We start from the raw sequence: 27,033 nt of genomic DNA, 5'->3' as shown, positions 1-27,033 counted from the left end.
GCATGAGAGAAACCCACATATTTTGTCTTAAAAAAAGAGAGTCAGCTGGGTCAGGATCCCTGGCAGTCAAAGGGATTTGGTGGGAAGGAAAGTGTGAGCAAGACTTCGGGCATCAAATTAACTTCACTCATGCTGCCTTATGAGTTTTTGCCAATCCAAGCACACCTTTTCACTGCAAATAAGAATAAACCAAGACCAGACATGGTGGCTCACAACTATAATCTCGACACTTTGGGATGCCAGGGCAGGAGAATCCCTTGAGCCCAGGAATTCAAGACCAACCAGGGCAATATAGCCAGACCCTATCTCTACTAAAAAAGAAATAAAAATGAGCTGGGTGTGGTGGTGCAAACCTATACTCCCAGCTATTTGGGAGGCTGAGGCAGGAGGATCACTTGAGTCCAGGAGGTCAAGGCTGCAGTGAGCCATAATCGTGCCACTGCACTGCAGCCTGGGTGACAGAGTGAGATCCTGTATCTTTTTTTTATTTTTTTATTTTATTTATTTATTTTTTATTTTTTTATTTTTATTTTTTTTGAGGAGTTTCACTCTGTTGCCAGGCTGGAGTGCAGTGGTGCAATCTTGGCTCACTGCAACATCCACCTCCCAGGTTCAAGTGATTCTCCTGCCTCAGCCTCCCAAGTAGCTGGGACTACAGGCATGCGCCACCATGCCCAGCTAATTTTTATATTTTTAATAGCGATGGGGTTTCACCATGTTGGCCAGGATGGTCTCGATCTCTTGACCTTGTGATCCACCTGCCTCGGCCTTCCAAAGTGTTGAGATTACAGGCGTCAGCCACCGCGCCCAGCCCTGTATCATTTTTTTTTTTTTTTTTAAATGAAGAAGGACAAACACAGCCTGGTGGGGTGGTGAGCACCTGTAGGCCCAACTACTCTGGAGGCTGAGCCCAGGAATTTGAGACCTCCCTGGGCAAGATAGTGAGCTGTTGAAAGAGAGAGAGAGAGAGAAGCAAGGGAAGGGAAGAGGAGGGGAGGGGAGGGGAGCAAGTCCATAACTGGGGAAAAAGGAGAGCTGCCTAAAATCTGCCCCACGTGCCAGCCGCACTCAAACACTGGAGCCCTTTGCTTTGAGGTGGGCTGTCACAGGAAGTTCTGCAATAGTGTTTATGAGGCACAGTTCTAAGAATGTGCAGGACTTTCTGAAAACACCCAAGCAGAGCAGTGTTGTCTCTTATGAGTAGGACAGGATGAATATATCAGGCTACTTCCACATTTAGAACAACTCTCCTTCAACATTATCCTTCATTTGCCCTCATTAGTTCCATGCTCTACAAGAAACCTTTTGATTACCAATTTGGTTTATCAAGAAAATTGGTATCAGAGGTGAATACTGTGATAATGGTCACAAAAATTTCAGACATAGAAATTCATCCTCATTATAAACTAGTAAATCGGACTTCTGGTTTATTGATGAATCTGTGAATGTGGTGCAGGCATGCCTTGTCTCATTCTGCTTTACCTTATTGTGCTTTGCAGATATTGCAGTTCTTACAAATTGAAGGTCTGCGGCAACCCTGCATCTAGCAAGTCTATCAGCACCATTTTTCCAACAGTATGTCCTCACTTCGTATCTGTGTGTCTACATTTTGGTAATTCTCACAATATTTCAAACTTTTTCATTATTATTATATCCATGATGGTGATATGTGATCAGTAATCTTTGATATTACTAATGTAACTGTGTTGGGGCACCACAAACCACACCCACATAGGGCAACAATCAGTAAGTGTGTGTTCTGACTGCCCCTCAGACTGGCCATTTCTCTCTCACTCTCTTCTTGGACCTCGCTATTCCCTGAGACACGCAATATTGAAATTAGGCCAATTAATAACCCTACAATGGCTTCTAAGTGTTCAAGTGAAAGGAAGAGTCATACATCTCTCACTTTAAATTAGAAACTAGAAATGATTGAATTTAGTGAGGAAGACAGGTTGAAAGCCGAGATAAGCCAAGCACTAGGCCTTTTGCACTAGTCAGCCAAGTTGTGAGTGGAAAGAAAAATCTCTTGAAAGAAATTAAAAGTGCTACTCCAGTGAACACACAAATGATAAGAAGGCAAAACAGCCTTATTGCTGATATGGAGAAAGATTGAGTGGTCTGAAGAGAAAATCAAACCAACACAGTATTCCCTTTAGCCAAAATCTAATCTGGAGAAAGTCCCTAAGTCTCTTCAGTTCTGTGAAGGTGAAGAGAGGTGAGGAAGCTGAAGAAGAAAAGTTAGGAGCTAGCAGAGATTGGTTCATGAGGTTAAAGGAAAGAAGTCATCTCCATTACATAAAAGTGCAAAGTGAAGCAGCAAGTGCTGATGTAGAAGCTGCAGCAAGTTATCCAGAAGATCTAGCTAAGATAACTGATGAAGGTGATTTTCAATGTAGATTTCAATGTAGATTCAGCAGATTTTCAATGTAGATAAACAGCCTTATATTGGAAGAGAATGCTATGGATGACTTTCATTACTAAAAAGGAAAAGCCAATGCCTAGCTTCAAAGCTTCAAAGGACAGACTAACTCTTCTTAGGGGCTAATGCAGCTTGTGACTTTAAGCCGAAGCCAATTTTTACTTACCATTCTGAAAATCCTAAGACTCTTAAGAATTAAGCTAAATGTATTCTGTCTGAGGTCTAAAAATGAAAAAACAAAGCCTGGATGACAGCATATCTCTTTACAGCATGGTTTACTAAATATTTTAAGCTCACTATTGATACCTACTGCTCAGAAAAAAAAAGATTCCTTTCAAAATATTACTACTCATTGACAATACACTTAGTCATGCAAGAGCTCTGATGGAGATGGACAAGGAGTTGAATGTTGTTTCCCTGCCTGCTAGCACAACATCCATTCTGCAGCCCAAGTATCAAGGAGTCATTTTGACTTTCAAGCCTTATTATTTAATAAGCACATTTTGTAAGGCTATAGCTGTCATAGATAGTGATTCCTCTGATGGATGTAGGGAAAATCAACAAAAAACCTCATGGATAGAATTCACCATTCTAGGTGCCATTAAGAGCATTCATAATTCGTAGCAGGAGGTCAAAATATCAACATTAATAGGAGTCAGGAAGAAGTTGATTTTAACCTTCATAGATGACTTTGAGGGGTTCAAGACTTCAGTGGAGGAAGTAACTGCAGATGTGGTGGAAATAGCAAGGGAACTAGAATTAGAAGTAGAGCCGGAAGATGTGACTGAATTGCTGCAATCTCAGGATAAAACTTGCATGGATGAGGAGTTGCTTCTTATGGATGAGTAAACGAAGTGCTTTCTTGATATGGCATCTACTCCTGGTGAAGATGCTGTGAACATTGTTGAAAGGACAGCAAAGGATTTAGAATATTTTATAAACTTAGTTGCTAAAGCAGTGGCAACAGGTTTTGAGAAGATTGATTCCAATTTTGAAAGAAGGTCTACTCTATGTAAAATGCTATCAAACAGCGCCGCATGCTACAGAGAAATCTTTCATGAAAGAAAGAGTCAGTTGATGTGCCAAACTTCACTGTTGTCTTAAAGAAATTGCCACAGCTGCCCAATCTTCAGCAACCACCACCCTGATCTGATCAGTCAGCAGCTATCAACCCTGCACCAGCAAAAAGATTATGAATTGCTGAAGGTTCAGATGATTGTTGGCATTTTTTTTAGCAAGGAAGCATTTTTTCATTAAGGTATGTAAATAGTTTTCTTAGACACTGTGCTTTTGCATTATAATTGACTACAGTATAGTGTAAACACAATTTTTATATGCACTGGGAAACCATATAATTTGTATGACTTGCTTTATTGTGATACTTATTGCATTATTTGCTTTGTCACATGGTCTGGAATTGAACCTGCAATATCTCCAAGTTATGCCTGACTTGTAAACCTCCAGTAGTCTGATCAATTTTAAATACCCAGACAAAATCGGGTCTCTGTAGCAGCAAAGCTGAGGATCAGGCCATGGCATATTGAACTATACTAACGTTCTACTATAAGACTTTGCCTAATCTCACCCCAGTTTTCCCCTCTCCCCTTGAACCTATTGCCACCAAGTATCTTATCCTGGATTTCTCTACCGAACGTGTCTATTTGTTATTTTATTATATTTATGCATTTTATTATAAATGGCCTGAGATTCCTTTTAGAAATAACCAACTGTGGCAGAGCCTGCTGTTATCTCCCAACATCCATTCTCTTCTTCTTCCTTCTGCCAATAGAATCTCCAAGTTTTCGCTGATCATATCGCCAGCCCAGAAAGATGATATTTCCCAGCTTCCCTTGCCCATGTGTGTCCACGTGACTAAGTTCTGGCCAATGGAATGTGAGTGATAATGATATATAGAGAGGGAGGCTGCTTACCCTCCATTGCCACACACCCGTCCCCCACCATTTCCCCTTTCTAGTTGGTTGGATTGTAGACATGGTGATAGTGAGCAGGCTTCTACCCTGTGGACAAGAGCAGCACCCTAGGGCATGGAAAAGCAATTAAAGGAAAGGAACTTGGATTTCTAAACAACTTTGTAGAGTAGAACCATCTCACATTTCTGGACTTCTTGGTGGAGGGAAAAAAAACCCTTCTGTCTTGTTTAAGCCTCTGTTCATTTCGCTTTTGTTAAACTGGCTGAACCAATATCCCAAGAATACAGTATCTAAATATATGAAAAAATGAAAAATGAATAATTTCTAAACCAATTCCTACAGCTTCATGAGAAATGTCCCCATGACACCCAACAATAACCTGTTTGTATTATTCTCCCCAGCTAATTCATGAATGAGACACATACTTTACCTAACTTCCTGGCTGACTGAGTCATCACGTATGAATTTATTCCCATTGTCAATAATGATATTACTTGTACATAGAGTATAAACTAAAAACAAAGCACATAAATAGTTAGAACCAAAACATTAAATAAGTACTCCAAAAGCAATCATTGTTCAATTAGCCACTAACAAAATTCTATTAATATCTTAATCCACATTTTAAAATCCTGTTTCTGATAAGTCAGTTAAGGCAAAAAGGCAGTTTTGTGGACATTGCCTGAACATACTACACTGGGGCAGACATTAATTTTCAATCTGAACGAGGAAAACAATAGACTGGAGATTCTATGCTAAGGACACTGAGGGAGGAGCTCTCCCCAGTTGCCACTCCTGGCAGCAGTCATGCAAAGACAGCACGGTGGTAGCCATCTCAGGCATGGCTGTGGAACCTGCAGGGTGGGGAGAAAGCCCAGCAACCACAGGTGGTGGTGACCGTGGGCAGCAGAGGGATGTGTGCCTGCCACCAGCATTTGCTACGGCTGTACCAGAGGCTCTGAAGGAGAAGGCAGGAGCTGTGGTGGGGCCTGGAGAGGTGCTGTGCGGAAGGAGAAAGATAACATTTGTAGGCCATGACTTTGCCATTTCTTAGCCATGCGATTGGGGGGCAGTTAATTTAACCACCACTCAGAGCCACAGCATCCTTCACTGAAAAGAGGAATTAATAGTAATTTCTCCTCCAGTGTCTCTCACACTTGACTAATAACAACAATCACCTGAAATGCTTGTTAAACATACTGACTCCCACTGTGGGTTGTGATTCTGTAGGTCTAGGGTGGGATTCTTAACACCAGACAGAATTAAGAAACACTGTAAAATGATGCCCAGGTGCTAGTTAACTTCTCATTGACTTGGTTTTAGGCCAATTCTTTGCATAAAAGAAAATCAGAGGAGCTGTAATGTTGATTATTTTACTTTTCTTTTGGAGCATGGAAAGAACCAAAGTCTTTGCAAAACCACTGATTATTTGAACTCAAAATTCATGCCTAGATCAGGCCCACAGATATAAATCCTCAGAAAAAAATGTGGTGAGGAATAGGAATATGATACTCCATCAAAAATAGCACTTCCTGTTTGGGGAGTTAGGGCACCTGAGGTCTTTCCCTCTCATGCTACATACAGAAGGCTACTCTCTTTGATTGGATTTCTCCACATGCAAGATGGAGAGGTCAATAGTTGCTCCCAAAAAGAAGGTATTAAATAAATACTGTACCCCTTGGGCCTTCGGGGCAGCAGCAAAATAGTAAAGAGAAGTTCTAGGATGGAAATTAGACAATAGCAACAAACTCTGTACATCTACCTCCAGATTCCTTGGTAGGTGAGTCAGTGCTCTTGAGCTCATATCATTCAAGCAGTTTTCCCCCTCCCAGAAACAGATCTGGGGTTCATCTGATTAGGAGGTAATGAGAAGCTGATCCTGAAGATTTCTAGCAGCTTCTGGAAACTTCTCTAGCTAGCTCATAGTGCTGTCACAAATGACAAGGTGCACGGCGAGCAGATGCACTGGGCTCTTTGAATCTTGCCTGGAATGTCAGATGCAGCCACCACCAGATTCCCCAGAAATCTACCAGCTAACCCATGGGGAACGGCTTTAAGAAAGAGTGGAAAGGAAACCAAGTTTTGTTTTGTGCTACAGATAATGGAGTCTTTGCCCAGAATTTTTCGAGAAATAAATTTTTTAAAATTAGCCCTAAAGACATAAACCTAACTAGATCCTTAATTTAAAAATGTATAAAATCTTTTTTATCTTGGCATACTTAACTAGCATTTCAGTTTTTGTTCTAAGAACTATAAGGATTAGAATGCTCTTGACAAGAGTATCGTTTTTTCATGCTTTCTGACAGCTATTGAAAAATTGCATTTGTACCCGGGCCTGGTGGCTCACGTCTGTAATCCCAGCACTTTGAGTGGAGGCCGAGACAGGCGGATCACCTGAGGCCAGGAGTTCAAGACCAGCCTGGCCAACATGGCGAAACCCTGTCTCTACTAAAAATAACAAATAATAATAATAATAATCCAGATGTGTTTGTGCACGCCTGTAATCCCAGCTACTTGGGAGGCTGAGGCATGAGAATTGCTTAAACCTGGGAGACGGAGGTTGCAGTGAGCCAAGATCGCACCACTGCACTCCAGCCTGGGTGACAGAGTGAAATCTTGTCTCAAAAAAATAAAAGAAAAGAAAATAGCATGTGTGTGTTCAATAACATTTATTGAGCATTTATTAAGTGTCTGGTATTTTGTTGAGCATCATCTCAATTCTCAACTGAAAATTGAAGCTCAGCAAGGCTGGGGAACTTCCTCAAGATCACCCAGCCTGTGAATGGTGGAGTCCAGATCAGAGCTCAAGTTTATCTAATACCACATCCATAACTACTCCATGACTATTGGTCCCTTTCACATTCTCAACATAAATAACGTTCTGCTCTGTTCCTTTCTACTTAAAAGAATGCATTTTAAAAATCTAATTCAAAGCTGGTTAACTTTATTACTGAGTTCTGACAAGTGGGCAAGACAAGTAAAAATGATAAATATGAATAATCATGAGACATGATCTTTCCTACCATTTGCGGTACTTCCACTTTTCGTTCAGCGAGATTATAAACATCAGGAGCCCAGAGTAAATTAAAAACTCCTTTAATTCCAGACCACATGATTACAACTCCCCATCGCCAATTATATTCATAACTTGAATGCATCAAAATAGGGCTCACTAACAAAATAGTAAGCAACCTGTGGAGAGAGAAACATTAAAAATAAATCACACCTTGTTTATTAATGTTATTCATAGTTGAAAGCATGTACTAAATACTAAATTTAATATAAAAATTTTCAGGAAAGAAAAAAACAATGCAATTTATTGTTAAGTCCTTCCAATTTTCTGGGACTAACCAAATCTACTATTTAAAGTTTGCACATAACACTTAAGTCTTGAAAAATAATACTAGAACTTCTAAACAAATATAAGGAATTATCATCAACACTACTGTATACTGTTTGGAATTGGGTAGTAAATTCTCACAGGGAAACCTCTTCTAAGAATGCTGACAAGCTCATCTACTCCCTGAAAAGCCATACATGACTGGATTCAAAAATTATAATGGGGGGATGTGCAGATCATGACTTAAATGTAAAATTATTTTGGACACATTAATAAACTTAATAAATAATAAAAAACAAATGTTTATTGAGCTCCCACAATAATCATACGCTAAATGTCACACAAATAATTTTAATTTGTGCCTTCTTGCTCTCCAGATTACTTTTCTATAGGACACTGTGCCAAAATTTAAAATCTATCATTAAGGGACTGGCACTGAGAGAATATCAATACCGTACTTCAAATGATTTAGAACAAATGAAATTTCAGCAAAAGTGAAATCTGATGTGTTCTTAGCCTCAAAAAAAATTGTGTATCAGTTGATCAATTATAATTGCACAAGTCAGTTTAGAGAATTCCTGTCATTGAGAAACAGAAAATCTATAATTACCACCTATAATGTATATAATTATTTGGGCAAACTCCTCTGCCTTGCATTCAAGCCTTTTGCAACGTGACTCTTACCAACCTTTTCAGCCTTACTAAATAACCTTTCCCTAAAATATCAGAGTCCAAACAAAATAGAAACAACTTATGTCATTTCCTGATATCAAAAACAGGGAGGCAGAATAGCAAATACTCTGAAGTCAGCCTACCTGTGTTAAATCTAGGCTTGCCTTTTACTAACTGCATAACTACGTAAGCAAGTTAATCTCTCTGTGTCTCAGCTTCTTCATCTGTAAAATGAAGATAATAACAATGGTATTTGCCTCAAAAGATTATTGTGGTAATTCAATTAAATGAGGCAATACTCAGGGCTTAGAATGATGCTTTGCATGTGGTCAGCACTCAATACATTATCAATACATAATTATGACTATATATGATACATATGTATCCATACAAAATATTCAGTCAGCAATGCTTACTATGTTCGTGTATTCCCATTTCTTTATCTTGGCTCATCCTCTCTGAAATATTTTTCTCTAGTCTTTACAGAAAACCCACACACACTTCGAGGGCCAACTTAAGGATAATTCCTTCCATTAAAGCCTTTCCTCTAGTGACATGGAACCATCAGTTCAACAAGATCTCTGGCACTCACTAGCCATTTGACCTTGGAAAAGGTCCTTTGCTTTTCTGGGGGTTGATTTCTTCAAAGTGTGGAAAATAACAGAGATAAATAATTGGAGATGATAATTCTTATCTCCTAGTGTTGTTATAAAGATGAAATGAGATAATGGATGTGTACCTGAGTCAAACATTGTACTAAAGCCATGTTTCTTTCTTTATGACCAATCTCAGCTTACACTTGAGCTCTCATGGCAGAACGAAATGTTAACTTTCAAATGGAATAATTTAGTCTTTTCTAGTTTAAAGATTCTTTGGGTATAATTTGGTCTTGCCTATACAAATAGTCAATTCAAAGTTCCCTATAAAGAGCAGTTTCTCCTGTTTTCCAAGATGCTCCCCCTGCCCTGCCTTCCCAAGACAGGGTCTGGGTGTAGAAGGAAATTCACATAACTCATGGCATCAGAGAAAGTGTTGCAGGGGACATCTATTGATTTAGGTGTTTTGTGTTACTTGTGTTTGGCCTTTGGTCCCTGTTCTTGAGACATCTACTGGGAAGTATTCTTGGTCTATTTTTTTTCAGCAAGGCCAATGCATGGTAATTGCTCAGATGACCTGTCTCCTCTGCCAGCTAAATCACCACCACCACCACCCAGCACTGCAGATCCCTTGAGGTCTGCTGCCACTCCCATTTGACCCTAGGTTTGAGTGGTCTCCCATGCAGCCCTCCAACATGGGGTCACTTTGGTGACCCTTCTGGCAAACTCACCAAATATCTTCTGAATTCACTACAGAGGAAGAAAGAACTTCAGATTCCTTCCACGCCAGAAACAGATTAAGGAAGGATCAACAGTACTATCTTGGGCCTACTGTCTACTTACACAGGTCAACCCACCATTTCTACTCAGTAGCCTTAGGCCCATGTCACTCTAGGAGGCTATATTTTCTCAGAGTTCCAAACAGGAGGTATAGGTGGGGATATGATAGGGGTGGAGCAGTGTCCTCACCCTAATCTCAACCCCCTCTATAATCAGCAATGTTCTACGTCCCCTTCCTGTTTGTCATATCCTCCATCATCTTCACCATGGCATAAAATAAAATTATATAATCCGGATCTATCAAGCTTGTCTCTTGATATGAAAAAAGGATATTTTCAGAATTTAACAAAGTCTTCTTCAGCAAAGCCTGGCTTTCAGAACTGTTGTCTCATTGTGGGGTCTCAAAAATATTCAGAAATCAGGAGCTATATATATAAACTCTTTATTTTGGAGTTTCATCATAAAATCTTAATCCTTTTTTAGCTGAATAGAAAGAAGGTCATACATAAAGAAGTGTAATATGAAAAAGAAAACACTTTAATATATTGCAGGAACACCACTCCTTTTATAGCGGATATTGTGGTGTTCCACTTAGACATCCTCTTCAGGGCTGACAGCCCATCCCCCAACTGGTAGGAATTTGAGGATTTAAGTGGGCCTGCATGGCTCTGCCTCTCACTGCACATTGCTCTGGGCCACAGGGACCTGCCCTACTCAAAGTTGTTGCCTCTCAAGGGATAGCCCTTGGCCAATGACTGCATTATGCAGAGATACAAAGGCCTGTTCCCTTGTCTCAGTGTGGGATGACTCTGAAGGGCTCTTCCAGCTCCACAGTTTCCCAAAGCTCAGGGGAGCCTTGGATGAAACTGTGCTGTGGGTCAGCTTCTCCCCTTGCCCAATTCTGCCTTCCACACTTGCCCAGTAAACCTTCTGCCAACAACTGTCCCAACCCTCCCTCTCAGAATCTGCTTCCAGGAAACCCAACCTATGACTCCTTTGAATTTGTAAATCTAGCACAGAGCAGGCTTTGCACAGAACCCCGCAGCTAGCTATGAAGCCCCATAACACGTTTCCTGTTCCTTTTTTTCTTTCTTTCTTTTTTATTTTTTATTTTTATTGTTTTTTTTAGACAGAGTCTCACTCTATCACCCAGGCTGGAGTGCAGTGGAGTGATCTTAGCTCACTGCAACCTCTGTCTCCCAGGTTCAAGCGGTTCTCCTGCCTCAGCCTCCTGAGTAGCTGGGATTACAGGCATGTGAGACCACGCCCAGCCAATCTTTGTATTTTAGTAGAAACAGGGTTTCACCATGTTGGCCAGGCTTGTCTTGAACTCTTGACCTCACATGATCCACCCACCTTGGCCTCCCAAATTGCTGGGATTACATGTGTGAGCCACCATGCCCGGCCCCATAACACATTTCTTAAGCCTCCCATATGAAGCTTATCTTTCCTTATATTACAGTTATTTATATATTTATTTTATCCCTCCAACTAGAATATAAACTTCTTGAGGACAGGTACTGTGTTTTATGCATCTCTGTGAACCTTGATACTTCAAACAGCAAGTCCTATTGTATTCACACGGTCACTCCTTTTTAGAGAAGGAGACGTGGGGTTGCTGTTTGCCTGGGATGGAGGTGGGGGTGAGGGATGTCACCAGAAACCAGTGGAAAAAATGTACCACATTGTTTGGCTTCTAAGCTGAAAGATTACTTATTTTTTAAGGCAAGTTCGCACAGCTGTACAACCAAGACCTGGAAGTAGAATTAGCTGAATCAGCATCCTCTGACCTCAGACTAAAGAGTTGATAGGAGACAGTGTCTCTGTTCTACCCTTAGTTCCAGCTCTTCACATTGGGGGAAACTTGTCATAGAAATGTGGGGTCCTGCTGATTAATGGGGTATGGATGGGAAGTCTGACAATCTCTCAGGAGTATGACTAACCTGAGGGACTTAGATACAACAGAGTCCTGACTAGAGCCCCTGTCCAGGTGACAGACTTCAAGGACATCAGCAACTGGTCCCAGAACAAGCTTGACCAGATAAAATGAAGATCACTGGTCCCTTCCATTGCCACCACCAGTGGCCAATCACACATGAAAAAGATCAGCCACTCCCACCCATTCCCCCAAGGACTGACCAATCACATAAGAATAAGACACACACACACACACACACACACACACACACGACTGTAACTAATCCAACAATCCTGAACTGACCTGGGAAGTCACTAGATTGGAATGAATTTACCTGATTGTATGTAAACAATCCACCAGGATCCAGCTCACAGCTATACAGTAAAGCCAGTTCTAGAAATAAAATTTCATTTTTTTGAGTACTAAAAATCTGGGCACCATTAAAATAGGAATTAAGTTATATGCCCATTACAACTCTATAGGAAAAAAATTCATTAAGGTCATCGTTCAAGTCAGAAACTAGCCCCTGTGCCCAATGACTATTTAAAAACATTCAGAGCTCCCTAGAGGTGTTGACTGCAACATCAAAAAGGCCAAATTAATATCTGTCAAGGTGGAAATCAATTATACTTTTTTTTCTAATTTTGTACCTCGTCAAAGTGAAATCCTGAGGTCTGGATTTTTAAAAATATCTTCTAATGCGTTTCATAATGTTTATTTTTCTGATTATCATAAATGCAAGCAATCTCACAAATTGTAGCTTTCAGTCTACCTTCAAAGATTATTAATTTTAAATATTCTTTAAACATTTTATACATAGTGGAGCTTATTAACAGATTAGGAACAATTTTCTATTAATCTTAAAAATATACACATCAAGGGTAAGTGATTTTATAAAAGGAAAGTACAAGATTTTCTTGTCCATAATTCACACCCCTCAGGACCTTTGGATTCTTTCTAATTTTTCATCTCTATGAATACAACTACAATGAAAACACTTTGAATAAATCATCATCCAGATTTTTAAAATAATTTAACAGCTTCATTGGTATACAGAAATCTGCACATATTTAGCATATATAATTTGATGAGCACATTATCCACTCCACATTTTAAATCACATTCTTAGAAGTGGAATACAAACATTTATAAGATTCTTACAGTTATTTAGTCATTCAACAAATATATATAAAAATTTTATTCCAGAATCTAAGAATGTTGTAGAGATCAAGAGAGCTGATCCCTTCCCCCAGGGATTACATTTCACTGTGGAAACAAACATTAAATCATTAACTATACAAGTAAGTGTTCTATAATACTTGCAGGGAGTGCTAAAAGGAGAACTACACAGTGAGAAAGAGTGTGGGAGAGCGGTGCCTCCCCTGGTGGAGGTGGATGGCAGGGACAAGAAGCAGAGAGGCTTTCCCTAAGTAAGGATCGTTTGTCCTGTAATCTGAAGGCACTGGGGGCCAGGATGAAGGACAGCCAGAGGACAGCCTTGGAAGGACCTGAAGGAACAAGTATCTGAGGAACTTTGTCACATGTGTTTGGAGTGAAGACAGCAAGCAGAAGAGGGTCCTTTGAGCTGTCTGATGAGGGAGGCAGGGCCAGTGTTCCACAGGGTCTTTATCACAGTCTCACAGGGCTGAACGCATGGTTTTTAGGAACCACTGATTTTACTACTTTTCCTTTTATTTTAAAAAATTTCTAGTGAGTTTGAAACTTAAAAATGTTTTAGCCATTCATATTTCTTCTTTTATGAACTTGTCATATCCTTCATAATTTTTTTTTAATGCTCCCTCAACCCAGCTTTTGAGAAGGCCAATCTAGTTACTTTATCTTGGTTTTAAATGATAAAACAATACATGAATACTGAAAAAAATCTCAAATAGTAAAAAAGCATATCAAAAATTTTTAATTTTTAATTTTTGTGGGTACAGAGTAGGTGTGTGTATTTATGGGGTACGTGAGATATTTGATACAGGGCATGCAATGCGTAATAATGACATCATGCTAAATGGGTTATCTATGCCCTTAAGCATTTATCCTTTGTGTTATAGACAATCCATTTAGACTCTCTTAGTTATTTTTAATTGTACAATTAAATTATTATCAACTACAGTCACCCTGTTGTGCCATCAAATACTAGGTTTGACTCATTCTTTCTATTTTTCGTACCTGTTAACCATCCTCACTTTCCCCCCTTATCCCCCTACTACCCTTCCCAGCCTCTGGTAACCATCCCTCTACTCTCTACTTCCATGAGTTCAATTGTTTTAATTTTTACATCCCACAAATAAGTGAAAACATGTGAAATTTGTCTTTCTGTGCCTAGCTTATTTCACTTAACATAATGACCTCTGGTTCTTTCCATATTGTTGCAAATGACAGGATCTCATTCTTTTTTATGGCTGAATAGTATTCCATTGTGTATATGTACCACATTTTCTTTACCCATTCATCTGTTAATGGACACTTAGGTCGCTTCCAAATCTTGGTTATTGCGAATAGTGCTGCAATAAACATGGGAGTGCAGATACTTCTTTGATATACTGATTTCCTTTATTTGGAGTATATATGCAGCAGTGTGATTGCTGAATGATATAACTCTGTGTTTAGTTTTTTGAGGAACCTCCAAAATATTCTTTGTAGTGGTTGTACTAATCTACATTCCCACCAACAGTGTATGTGAGTTCCCTTTTCTCCACATCCTCACCATCGTTTGTTATTTCCTGTCTTTTGGATAAAAGCCATTTTAACTGGGATCAGATGATATTTTATTGTAGTTTTGAGTTGCATTTCCCTGATGATCAATGATGTTGGGCACATTTTCAGATACCTGTTTGCCATCTGTAGTCTTCTTTAGAGAAATGTCTACTCAGATCTTTTGCCCATTTTTTAATCAGATTTTTAGATGTTTTCCTATTGACTTGTTTGAGCTCCTTATATATTCTGGTTATGAAACTCTCGTCGGATGGGTAGTTGTTTTTTTGTTTTTTTGTTTTTTTTTTTGAGACAGAGTCTTGCTCTGTCGCCCAGGCTGGAGTGCAGTGGCGTGATCTCAGCTCACTGCAAGCTCTGCCTCCCGGGTTCACGCCATTCTCCTGCCTCAGCCTCCCGAGTAGCTGGAACTACAGGCGCCTGCCACCACGCCCAGCTAATTTTTTATATTTTTAGTAGAGACGGGGTTTTACCCTGTTAGCCAGGATGGTCTCGATTTCCTGACCTCATGGTCCGCCCGCCTCAGCCTCCCAAAGTGCTGGGATTACAGGCATGAGCCACCGCACCCGGCCAGGTAGTTTTCTTTTTTCTTTTTTTCTTTTCTTTTTTTTTTTTTTTTTTTTTTTTGAGACAAAGTCTCACTCTGTCGCCCAGGCTGGAGTGCAGTGGTGCCATCTCGGCTCACTGCAACCTCTGCCTCCCAGGTTCAAGCGATTCTCCTGCCTCGGCCTCCCAAGTAGCTGGGATTACAGGCATGCACCACTGCACAGATGGGTGGTTTCCTCCCATTCTGTGGGTTGTCTCTTCAATTTGTTGATTGTTTCCTTTACTATACAGAAGCTTAACTTTATGTTATCTCATTTGTCCATTTTTTCTTTGCCTGAGCTTGTGGGTTATTACTCAAGAAATCTATGCCCAGACCAGTGTCCTAGAGGGTTTCCCCAATGTTTTCTTGCAGTAGTTTCATAGGTTCAGGTCTTAGATTTACATATTTAATCCATTTTGATTTGATTTTTGCATAGGGTGAGAGTTAGGCGCCTAGTTTCATTCTTTCGCTTATGGATATCCAGTTTTCCCAGCACCATTTATTGAAGAGACTATTCTTTCTCCAATTTACATTCTTGTCACCTTTGTCAAAAAAAAAGTTCACTGTAGACATATGGATTTATTTCTGGGTTCTCTTTTCTGTTCCATTGGTCTATGTGTCTGTTTTTATGCCATTCCCATGCTGTGTTCATTACTATAGCTCTGCAGTATAATTTGAAGTCAAGTAATGTGATTCCTCCAGTTTTGCTTTTTTTGCTCAGGTTATCTGGTTATTCTGGGTCTTTTGTGTTGCCACATAAATTTTAGAATTATTTTTCTTATTTCTGTGAAGAACATAATTGGTATTTTAATAAAGGTTGCATTGAATCTGTAGATCATTTTAGATAGTATGGACATTTTAACAATATTGATCCAATTCATGAACGTGGAATGTCTTTTTTTATCATGAAGGCATGTTTTTATCATGAAGGCACGCTGAATTTTATCAAATGCTTTTTCATCATCAATTGAAATGATTACATGGTTTTTGTCCTTCATTCTGTTGATATGATGTATTACATAGATTGATTTGCATATGTTGAACGATCCCTGCATCCCTGGGATAAGTCCCAGGGATGATCATGATGAACGATCTTTTTAATGCATTGTTGAGTTATGTTTGCTTACATTTTGTTGAGGATTTTTGCATCAATATTCGTGAGAGATATTGACCTGAAGTTTTCTTTTTTTGATGTGTCTTTGTCTGGTGTTGGTATCAGGGTAATACTGACTTCTTAGAACAAGTTTGGAAGTATTTCCTCCTCCTCTATTTTTCAGAATAATTTGAGTAGAATGGGTATTAGTTCTTCTTTAAATGTTTGGTAGAATTCAGCATGGTAGAAGCCATCAGATCAGGGCTTATCTTTGCTGGGGGACTTTTTATTACAGTTTTGATCTCATTACTTGTTATTGGTCTGTTCAGGTTTTGGATCTCTTCATGATTCAGTTAGGGTAGGTGGTATGTGTCTAGGAATTTGTCCATTTCTGCTAGGTTTTCCAATTTATTGGCATATAGTTGCTCATGGTAACCAGTAATGATCCTTTGAATTTCTGTGATATCAATCATAATTTCTCACTTTTCATCTCTGATTCTATTTATTTGGATCTTCTCTCTTTTTTTCTTAGTCTAGGTAAAGGTTTGTCATTTTTGTTTATCTTTTCAAAAAACCAACTTTTGTTTCATTTATATTTTCTATTTTTTTCATTTCAATTTCATTTATTTGTGCTCTAATATGTATTATTTATTTTCATCTACCAATTTTAAGTTTGGTTTGCTCTTCCTTTTCTAGTTCTTTAAGATGTACCATTAGGCTATTTGTTTGGAGTTTTTTTTTCTTTTTTGATGTAGGCACATGTAGCTATAAATTTCCCTCTTAGTACTGCTTTTGCTGCATCCCATAAGTTTTGGTATGTTATGTTTCTATTATCATGTGTTTCAAGAAATTTTTCAATTTCCTTCTTAATTTCTTTATTGATGCACTTTCATTCAGGAGCATTTTGTTTAATTTACCTGTGTTGTATAGTTTGCAAAATTCTTCTTGTTATTGATTTCTTGTTTTATTCTGGAAAATGCTTGATATTATTTCAGCTTTTTTGAACATTTTAAGACTTGTTTTATGACCTAACATATGGTCTGTCCTTCAGAATGATCCATGTGCTGAGGAGAAAAATGTGTATTCTGCAGCTCTTGGACAAAATATTCTGTAAATATCTATAAGGTCTATTTGTTCCATGGTGCAAATTAAGTCTAATATTTCTTTGTTAATATTTTTGTCTGGAAGATCTGTCCAATGCCAAAAGTGGGGTGTTGAAGTCTCAGTTATTATTGCATTGAGGTTTCTCTCTCTTTGGCACTAATAATATTTGTTTCATCTGGATGCTCCAGTGTTGGGTGCATATACATTTAAAACTGTCATACCATCTTGCTGAATTGACTCCTTTATCATTATATAATGACCTTCTTTGTCTCTTCTTACAGTTTTTGTCTTGAAATGTATTTTGTCTGATGTAAGTATAGCTACTCTTGCTCTTTTTTGGTTTCCACTGGCATGGAATGTCCTTTTCCATCCCTTTATTGTCAGTCTATATGTATCTTTATAGGTGAAGTGTTTTTCTTGGAGACAACAGATCACTGGGTCTTGTTTTTTTATTATTAATTCAGCCACTCCTTCTTTTGATTGGAGAGTTTAGTCCATTTATATTCAATGTTATTATTGATAAGTAAGGACTTACTGCTACAATTTTGTTATTTGCTTTCTGGTTGTTTTGTGGCCTTCTCTTTCTTCTTTCCTTCCAGCCCTTTCAATGAAGGTAATTTTCACTGGCAGTATGATTTAATTTCCTGCTTTTAATTTTTTGTGTATCTATTGTATTTTTTAATTTAAGGTTACCATGAGGCTGGTAAATACTATCTTATAACCCATCATTTAAAATTGATGACACTTAACACTAATTGCATAAATGAAGAAATAAGCAAAAAGAAGACTGATAAAAAACGATACACTTTGGCTTTACCCCCCTACTATTTAACTTTTTGTTGTTTCTTTATGTCTTATTGTATGTACTGTCTATGTCTTGAAAAGTTGTTGAAGTAATTACAACTACGACAAATGTAGTTTGTCATTTTGCATTTCTACTTAGGAGTAGTTTACACACCACAATTACAGCGTTTTTTTAAATCTTTTATTTTAGGTTTGGGAGTACACGTGAAGGTTTGTTACATAGGTAAACACGTGTCACAAGGTTTTGTTATACCTATTATTTCATCATGAAGGTACTAAGCCCAGTACCTAATAGTTATTTTTTCTGCTCCTCTCCCTCCTCCCATCCTCCCACCTCAAGTAGATCTCAGTGTCTGTTGTTTCCTTCTTTGTATTTGTAAGTTCCTATCATTTAGCCTCCACTTGTAAGTGATAACATGTAGTGTTTGGTTTTCTGTTCCTGTGTTAGTTTGCTAAGGATAATAACCTCCAACTCTATCCATGTTCCACAAAAGACATGATCTCAGTCTTTTTTATGGCTGCATGGTATTCCATGGTGTATATGTATTACATTTTCTTTATCCAATCTGGCATTGATGAGCATTTAGGTTGATTCCATGCCTTTGCTATTGTGAATAGCGCTGCAAGGAACATTCACGTTCATGTGTCTTTATAGTAAAATGATTTATATTCCTCTGGGTATATACTCAATAATGAGATTGCTGGGCCAAATGGCAGTTCCTCTTTTAGCTCTTGGAGGAATTGCCATACAGTGTTATAATAGTCTATGATTTTCCATGTACCCACTATTACCAGTAAGTCTATGTCCTGAAAATTTGTTGAAATTATCATGTTTGATAGGTTCATCTTTTAGTCTTTCTATTCAACGTATGAGTAGTTTACCCACCAAATTACAGTGTCATAGTATTCTATGTTTTTGTGTGTACCTACTATTACCAGGGAGTTTTATATCTTCTGATGATTTCTTATTGCTCATTAACATCCTTTTCTTTCAGATTGAAAAACTCCCTTTAGCATTTCTTCTAGGACAGGTCTGATGTTGATGAAATCCCTCAGCTTTTGTTTGTTTGGGAAAGTCTTCATTTCTCCTTCATGTTTAAAGGATATTTTCGCAGATATACTATTCTTGGGTAAAAGTTATTTTCCTTCAGCACTTTAAATATGTCATGCCACTCTCTCCTAGTCTGTAAGGTTTCCACCGAAAAGTCTGCTGCCAGACTTTTGCCTTTTGTCTCCTCTGACTGCATATTTTCAAATAGCCTGTCTTCAGGCTCACTAATTCTTTCTTCTGCTTGATTAATTCTGCTATTAACAGACTCTAATGCATTCCTCAGTATGTCACTTGCATTTTTTACTCTAGAATTTCTGCTTGATTGGTGCTTCATTGTAAGTTGTTTCTTTTCTGCTTTTAGGGTCCTTTCTTTATCTGTGATCTTTGGAAGTTTGATTATTAAATGCCTTGAGGTAGCCTTCGTTGGGTTAAATCTGCTCGGCGTTCTACAACTTTCTTGTACTTGAATATTGATATCTTTCTCTTGGTTTGGGAAGTTCTCTGATATTACCACTTTGAATAAACTTTCTACCCCTATTTCTTTCTCTACCTCCTCTTTAAGGCCAATAACACTTAGACTTGCCCTTTTGAGGTTATTTCCTAGTAGGTGTGCCTCATTCTTTTTTATTCTTTTTTCTTTTGCGTCCTCTGACTGTGTATTCTTGAATAGTCTGTCTTCAAGCTGACTAATTCTTTCTTCTCAAGCAATTCAGGAGAATCGCTTGAGCCCAGGAGTTCAAGACCAGCCTGGGCAACACAGCAAGACCCTGTCCCAAAAAGAAATAAAAAATAAAAAATAGTGTGAAAAGCCTTAGAAATCTGCCTGGTGTTCTATTCTATTGTGATTAAGCTGTATTCAAACCATAAGACAAAGTTCTTCCCGCTCTTTCCTCCTTTTTCCACAGGCAGGAAAGCCTCTCCCTATGGCCACCACTACCACCAGTCCCCAGGGAGTTCTGCCACACCACCACTCATGTTCACTTAAGGCCCAAGGGCTCTTCAAGCCAGCTTGTAATGAATGCTGCCAGGCCTGGGACTCACCCTTCAGGGCAGAGGTCTCCCCTCTGGCCCAGGGCAAGTTCAAGAATGCCTAGGCCTGGACTTGGGACCCCAAAAGCCTACTTGGTGTCTACCCCACTGTGGCCAAGCTGGTACCTGAAGCCAGCATATCTGAGTCTCACCCAACGCCCACAGCATACCACCTGTGTATTGCTGTTATTTACTCAAGGCCCAAGGGCTCTTTAGTCAGCAGGTGATGAATCCTGCCAGGACTGGGTCCTTCCCTTCAAGATAGCAGTTTCTCTTCTGACCCAGGGTTTGTCTAGAAATGTCGTCCGGGAACTAGAACCTGAATTGGGGGCCTCACAACTCTGCCCAGTGCCCTATTCTACTGTGGTTGAGCTGGTATCCAAGATGCAGGACAAAGTTCTCTTTACTCTTCACTCTCCTCTCCTCAAGCAGAAGGAAGGAGTCACTTTCATTGTTCTGAGCTGCGCTGCTTGAGGTTGTGGGAGGGGTGGCACAAATACTCCCTAAGCCACCCTGTCTGCTGTCTCACTAGGTCACGCACTACCCCAGTCCACTGGCTCTGAGACCAGCACAGCATCAGGACTTGCCTAAGAATTGCAGTCCTTATATCCTAGACTGCCTTCCAAGTTCACTTAGTATCCCAGAGCACTTTAGCCCATGGTAGCAAGCTTGCCGAGAAACTCAAGTTCCTACCACTGGAATGGGCACTTCCCCTCTGGCTAGGGCTGGTCTAAATGTTCCCTCTGTGAGCAGATGCTGGCTGAGTTCAGCACAGTTTTGCCTTCCACTGTCACAGGGCAGCACTACGTTCAATGCAAATTCCCGCAGTTGCTGTGGTCTCCCTTCCCCAAGTGCACAGATTCTCTCTCTGCACCACACAGCTGCTTTGTGGTGGGGAGGACTGGTGAGGGGTGGTGTCAGCAATCCATGACTGTTTTTCCTACCCTCTTTTGTGCCTCTTTCTGCAATGTGAATTTTAAAGTAGGTACTGTGATCACTCACTTGATTTTTGGTTCTTATGACGGTGCTTTTTTGTGTGCAGATAGTTGTTAAAATGTGGTGTTCCTGCACGGGGGTGAGAGGGATGATCAGTGGAGCCTTCTATTCATCTGCCATCTTGCTCCATCCTCAGTAAAAAATTTAAAAGCTAAAATGCCCTGACTTTATTCCCCTTCACAAATCCCATTCCCCAGAGGAAAGTAACCACTCTTAAGGGGCTGAGGTACATCCTCCCAGGTGTTTTCTTAACTCACAAAGGCATTCATATGTGGGTTCTTTCTCTTACTTTTTTTCATACTTACCTCTCTATCCTCATCTCCTGCTCTCCCCTCTCTCTGTTTCAGTGACCAAGGCCTCCCTGCTGTTTATTGCACATACCAGGCCGGCCCCTCCCTTAGGGCATATAAAATTATGAGTCTTTCCCCCCATCTGCCTGGCTCCCTCACCTCTTTCATATCTTTATTCAAATGTCACTTTCTCATTGAGGCCTACCCTGCCCACTGGGTTTGAATTGCAGCTTGCCATCTAGTGCTGGCACATCCAACTTCCTCACCACGCTTTATTTATTTTCATAGTCTTTATTATTTTCTAATATATTATATTCTTTATTTAACATGATTTTGGCTTTTTTTCTGAAAACCCCAATTACATTGTAAACTCCATGATGGCAGAAATTTTCATGTTTTCAGACTATTTTGTCCACTGAGGTGTCCTAAGTGCCTGGAACAATGCCTGACATTTAGTAGGTGCTTGATAAATATCTGCTGAAAGAATTAACAAATACAGTGGTGGTTTGTTTTCATGTTTTAATTTTATTAATAATGTTTTGTTTTAAAACCTACTGATAATTTCTTTGGGGAATCCTTTCATTATTTTGAAGATTCAAAAGTTGTGTCTTATCCTGAGAAAATAAGGATAGCCACAATCATGGCAAAAACTCACTTTGCTGAGCATTTACTATGTGCCAGGCATGGTGCTAAATTCTTGTACTTGCATTACCTCATTGAATCCTCACAGCAACCCTCTGAGATGATCTATTATTATGCCCAGTCTACAGATAAGTAATTGAAACTTAGATTAAGTAATGACCCAAAGTCATATAGTTACATAGTCACAAAGCTAACAAGTGTGGGAGATGGAATTTGGATCCAGAAATAAACATAAATACCTAAATTATACTAGGGAGCAATGACTAACTTAAAAACTGTTTTTTAATAGTCCAGACAGAGAGCCAGAGAAAAGATGATAAGATGGTTACTGATTTCACAGCTGCATGGGAACAGCAGGCAGGTACCAATTTAGGCCCCACTCTGATGAGGTGGGGGATAGGGGTGGCAACCAGGGCTGTGTACACAGCCTTCTGTGTGAGAGTGACTATCTGAGTTGCATGCAGTGCCTTGAGTCAGCAGACTCAAGTTTCCATGGGAACATACTATAAGACAAGCTACCTTGTCCACCATCCTGAGTGAAAATGACAGTGTTTTTGGAGACATTTTCATAAATTCTTATGGAAGACACAACTACCATCAGTGGGCAATGGCATTCTAGAATAAGGATGCTCATGGAGTTAGGTTTAAATCCCAAATTTGCACTTATGAGTTGAGTGACTCTAGGCAGGTTTTTACATTCTCTGGGCTTCGTCTGTGAAGTGATGCAATAACACATACATCACAAGGTGATATTCATATCAATGGCATACAGTACATGGTAAGTGCATTATCACAGCTATTGGTACATAGCATGATAGTGGCTTTCTCATAGCTATTGACGATAATAAATTATGATGAAATTCAACAAAAATGTTAAGAGCAATTAATCTGGTCCAGTGATGCTCAACTTTAACATGCATACAAACCACCTGAAGAGCATGTTAAAACTATTTCCTGGATCTCATATTTAGAGATTTGATTCAGTAGGTCAAGATGGGTCCATTAATTTGCATTTCTGTCTAGCTTATGGGTGGTGCCGATCCCTCTCATTTTATGGATAAAATCTTGAAAAATAAACACTTACCCCAAGTTGCACAGCAAGCTATTGTCAAGGCCTTGATAACAATGCAGGTTTCCTGGCTCCATGTCCAGAGCCCTTTTTGCTGTATGCCACTGCTTCCTAATTCTAATTCTGGCCTTGAGAATCTAAGTTCAGTAAACAAACTTTAAAATATTATTCTTACCTTACCAAATTCACTGTTGTAAATAAAATGAATATGAAAGTTATAGTGTAAAATTCATAATGGCTGAGTTCTCCACATCCAATCACAATGCCAAAGAAAGCATATATTAAATGTTCGTATACAGATGAAAAAATTCTTAAGAACCTAGGATGAATGAAATAGAAATGACATTTTAAGCAATCATCTTAAAAATATATTTTCCTTTTCACATAAAAGCATGTATCTTATATCTACCATGCTGTCTTAGCAGAGGCCGTTGCCTTCATCTCTGTTATAGTCAATATTTAAAAGAATTTTGTTGGATCTAAAAGCACCCAGTTCCATATTTTTCATTACCTTCATCACACCAATACCCATGGGCTGCTTCTCACAGTAGAATAATAACAGCAAAGCAGAAAAATGAGGACCTCCCCCAGCTGATGATTTATCAATTTCTCTGGGATTCAGTGGGAGCATGTCAACTGTTGGGCCTGCTACTGCTAAACCCGGAGTTGTAGTTGCTACTAGGAGGTACCTCGGTAACTTTGACTTTGCAATAGCTAACAGGATCATCTCAATGCTCTCTGCACAACCTCTCCCTCTGTGACTCACATGTACTCTTCTATTTACTTTGAAAGTCTCTCCTGTCTGCTTTCCTGTCTACTGAATTCCTAAAAGTCTTGTAAGGCTAACTCTAATCCCATGTTGTCCATGAAAGCATCTTAAGCACCCTAGGTGGAGGTGGTCCTGCTCTGAATTCCTACGGTGCTGACTGTCTGCACTAACGTAGTTTTTAAGCAGAAGAAAGCATTAGAATCACCCAGATTGAATTCTAAAAATTGACAGAACCACCCCCAGAGATTCTTGCTGAGTAGACCAGAGCAGGTGGGTTAGGGCAGGGGGCTGAGGCCTCAGTAGAGTACATGTTCTGTTCTGTATGGTTCCATGTGGTAGCACGCCTGGGTCAGACCCAAGTGTGACTTCCACAAGCAGATCTCAAGGCCTGCCCCCTCTAGATTCTCCCTCTGGAGACTTTCCCTTTCAGCTGACTGGGTAAGTGCATCTGCCCCACAAACCATTTTCCTTACAGGTGAATCTCAAAATTTATGCTCGGAAAGAAGCATAAGGAAGCCTCATTTTCGCTGCAGACATAAACCATGTTCTTTGATACACACAGCATTACCCCAATCAAGGAGATAGTCTGGTTCTCCAAGTGATTTCTATCTCTTAATTCAATTGATTCTGAACACCTACTGGGGAAGAGTTTGAGTGGGGGGACCTCAAATCCCAGTGCATAGTTTTCAAAAAATTCAGAAGTCATGGAATAACTGACTGAGTTAAATACTTTTTTTTTTTTTTTTTTTTTGAGACAGAGTCTTGCTCTGTCACCCAGGCTGGAGTGCAAGTGGCGCAATCTCAGCTCACTGCAAGCTCCACCTCCCAGGTTCACGCCATTCTCCTGCCTCAGACTCCCGAGTAGCTGGGACTACAGGCACCCGCCACCACACCTGGCTAATTTTTTGTATTTTTAGTAGAGACAGGTTTCACCATGTTAGCCAGGATGGTCTTGATCTCCTGACCTCGTGATCCCCCCGCTTTGGCCTCCCAAAGTGCTGGGATTACAGGCGTGAGCCACCGCACCCGGCCTGAGTTAAATACTTAAAAAAAAATGTAATGTGGGCACAGTGGCTCATGCATGTAATCCCGACACTTTGGGAGGCTGAGGAGGGCAGATTGCTTGAGCCCAGGAGTTCAAGACCAGCCTGGGAAACATGGTGAAACCCCATCTCTACAAAAAATACAAAAAATTAGCCGGGTATCCTGGTGCATGCCTGTAGTCCCAGCTACTTGACAGGCTGAGGTGGGAGGATCACTTGAGCCCTGGTGATGGAGGCCATAGTGAGCTTTGATAGTGCCATTGCCCCTCAGCCTGGAAGGCAAAGCAAGATCCTGTCTCAAAAGAAATTTTTTTTCAAATCTCTCCACAGGACCTAAAAAATGCATTATGTATATAGTAGAACCTGAATAAATACGTAATTATTCACACAGATTGTTACTTTCTTATATAAACATGTCTGCCACTTAACATGAGTACCTCTGAGAAGGGACTTATTTTCTTAGCCCCAGACCTAAGATGCAACATCCAGACCACACCAGACATTAAGAAAGGATTGGTCAAATGGGTGAAAAAATAAACAATTGAGTGAACAGAAAGTAATTTATAATGATGTCAACAGACAGTAGCACTGAGCTCAGGAAACCATCTAAATTGAGCATTACACCAAGTAGATGTTCTGTGAACTGGTTATTCCCAAGCTTCTGGATTTAAAAACACAGTAATGTTTCATTCACATACACACAAAACTGGAATAGTTTTAGGTGCCCATGTTTTTTGTTGTTGTTGTTGTTTGTTTGTTTGTTTCTATTTTTTGAGACAGAGTCTCACTCTGTCACTCAGGCTGGAGTGCAATGGTGAGAACTCGGCTCACTGCAAGCTCCACCTCTCGGGTTCACGCCATTCTCCTGCCTCAGCCTCCCAAGTAGCTGGGACTACAGGAGCCTGCCACCATGCCTGGCTAATTTTTTCTGTATTTTTAGAGAGATGGGGTTTCACCATGCTAGCCAGGATGGTCTCGATCTCCTGACCTCGTGATCCGCCTGCCTCGGTCTCCCAAAGTGCTGGGATTACAGGAGTGAGCCACTGTGCCTGGCTGCCCGTGTTTTTTCATTTTGCCAAGTAGAAAAGAAAATATCATCTTCTATCATTGGAATGTCATAAAAGAGAGGACATTATAAACAACAAAAAAGTAGAATGGACATAATTTCACAGTAATGCATAGTCCTTACATTAAATAAATTAATTTTCATGGGAAAACTCAGGATTATGGCTTATTTTTCTCATTTCGACATTTGTTTTCATCTGATGTGGGAATTTCTACATTAGATGATGACTTGGTATTCGATAATTCTGAACCAATTCTCTAATTTATCATAGTCTTTCAGAGAAAGGCTAACTTATTTCTCTGCACAGACAGGCAAATGATTTTCCCTCTATCCAGAGATGTCCATATGGCATTTATTACCAGGAGTAAAGTGTAGGTAAGAGTTTTGTTGATGTTACATCTTTCTGCTACTCTTCTTTTCCAGCTCTTCCCACATTAATATACTGTTATTTAGGTATATTATGAAGGAAACAAAGAAAAAATGTATCTTTAAATCTCCATGGTTCAAAGTAAATTTTTGTCAGGTTACGTACAAAAAACACCATGGTTTCTGAGCCACTGATACTTTATTAATAACAGGAGTATCAATTAATGCTGGTAACTGTTGGCACCTTAAATTCTTTTCCAATATAACTGATAGCAAAAATAAAATTTTCAAGATAAAGAAAGGTTATGGAAAAAGAGTTTTACTAGTGTCCATGAAGGCGAGACCCCTTATGCACTAAACTGCTATGAGATCCATCGAAGGGCACGATAGGAAACTTACTTAGTAATTACGAATTCGATCTTCGGTTTAAAAGTTAAAGAATCTAAATTCAGTCCTACAGCGGCTAAGGCAAGAGTGCCTGACATTCCTAAAAATTCCACTAGGGAGAAAAAAAAAAAAACAAATGAATCAAATGCAATGTATTCATATCTGCATACTAAGATACTTTATCTTGAATAAAGAATTGGTGGGAATCTTAAGAGAAGTAGTAGTTCTTAGAAAGTTGCTTCAGGGGATTGACCTAATCCAGTAAACCTGGGGCTAGCAAACTTTTTCTATAAAGGGCCACACAGTAAATATTTAGTGTTTGTGATGCATACAGCCTCTGTTACAATGGCTCAACTCA

The 27,033-nt window shown here is 39.5% G+C and overlaps 1 protein-coding gene across 1 annotated transcript in view; it reads right to left on the bottom strand.

Annotated features, from left to right (window-relative positions):
• The window catches only part of SLC9C2 (solute carrier family 9 member C2 (putative)), a 99,548-nt gene that overhangs the window by 46,559 nt on the left and 25,956 nt on the right, over positions 1-27,033 (bottom strand). The window contains 4 exon segments of the mRNA XM_032160961.2: positions 4,784-4,865; positions 7,377-7,545; positions 23,220-23,363; positions 26,688-26,787. Of these exon segments, the coding sequence (XP_032016852.2) occupies positions 4,784-4,865; positions 7,377-7,545; positions 23,220-23,363; positions 26,688-26,787 (495 nt within the window).

The sequence above is a fragment of the Hylobates moloch genome, unplaced genomic scaffold (assembly GCF_009828535.3).
Source record: "Hylobates moloch isolate HMO894 unplaced genomic scaffold, HMol_V3 SCAFFOLD_8, whole genome shotgun sequence".
Taxonomy (NCBI): Eukaryota; Metazoa; Chordata; class Mammalia; order Primates; family Hylobatidae; genus Hylobates; species Hylobates moloch.
Note: the sequence above shows the minus strand (reverse complement) of the source record. Positions and strands in the feature narration are given on the sequence as shown.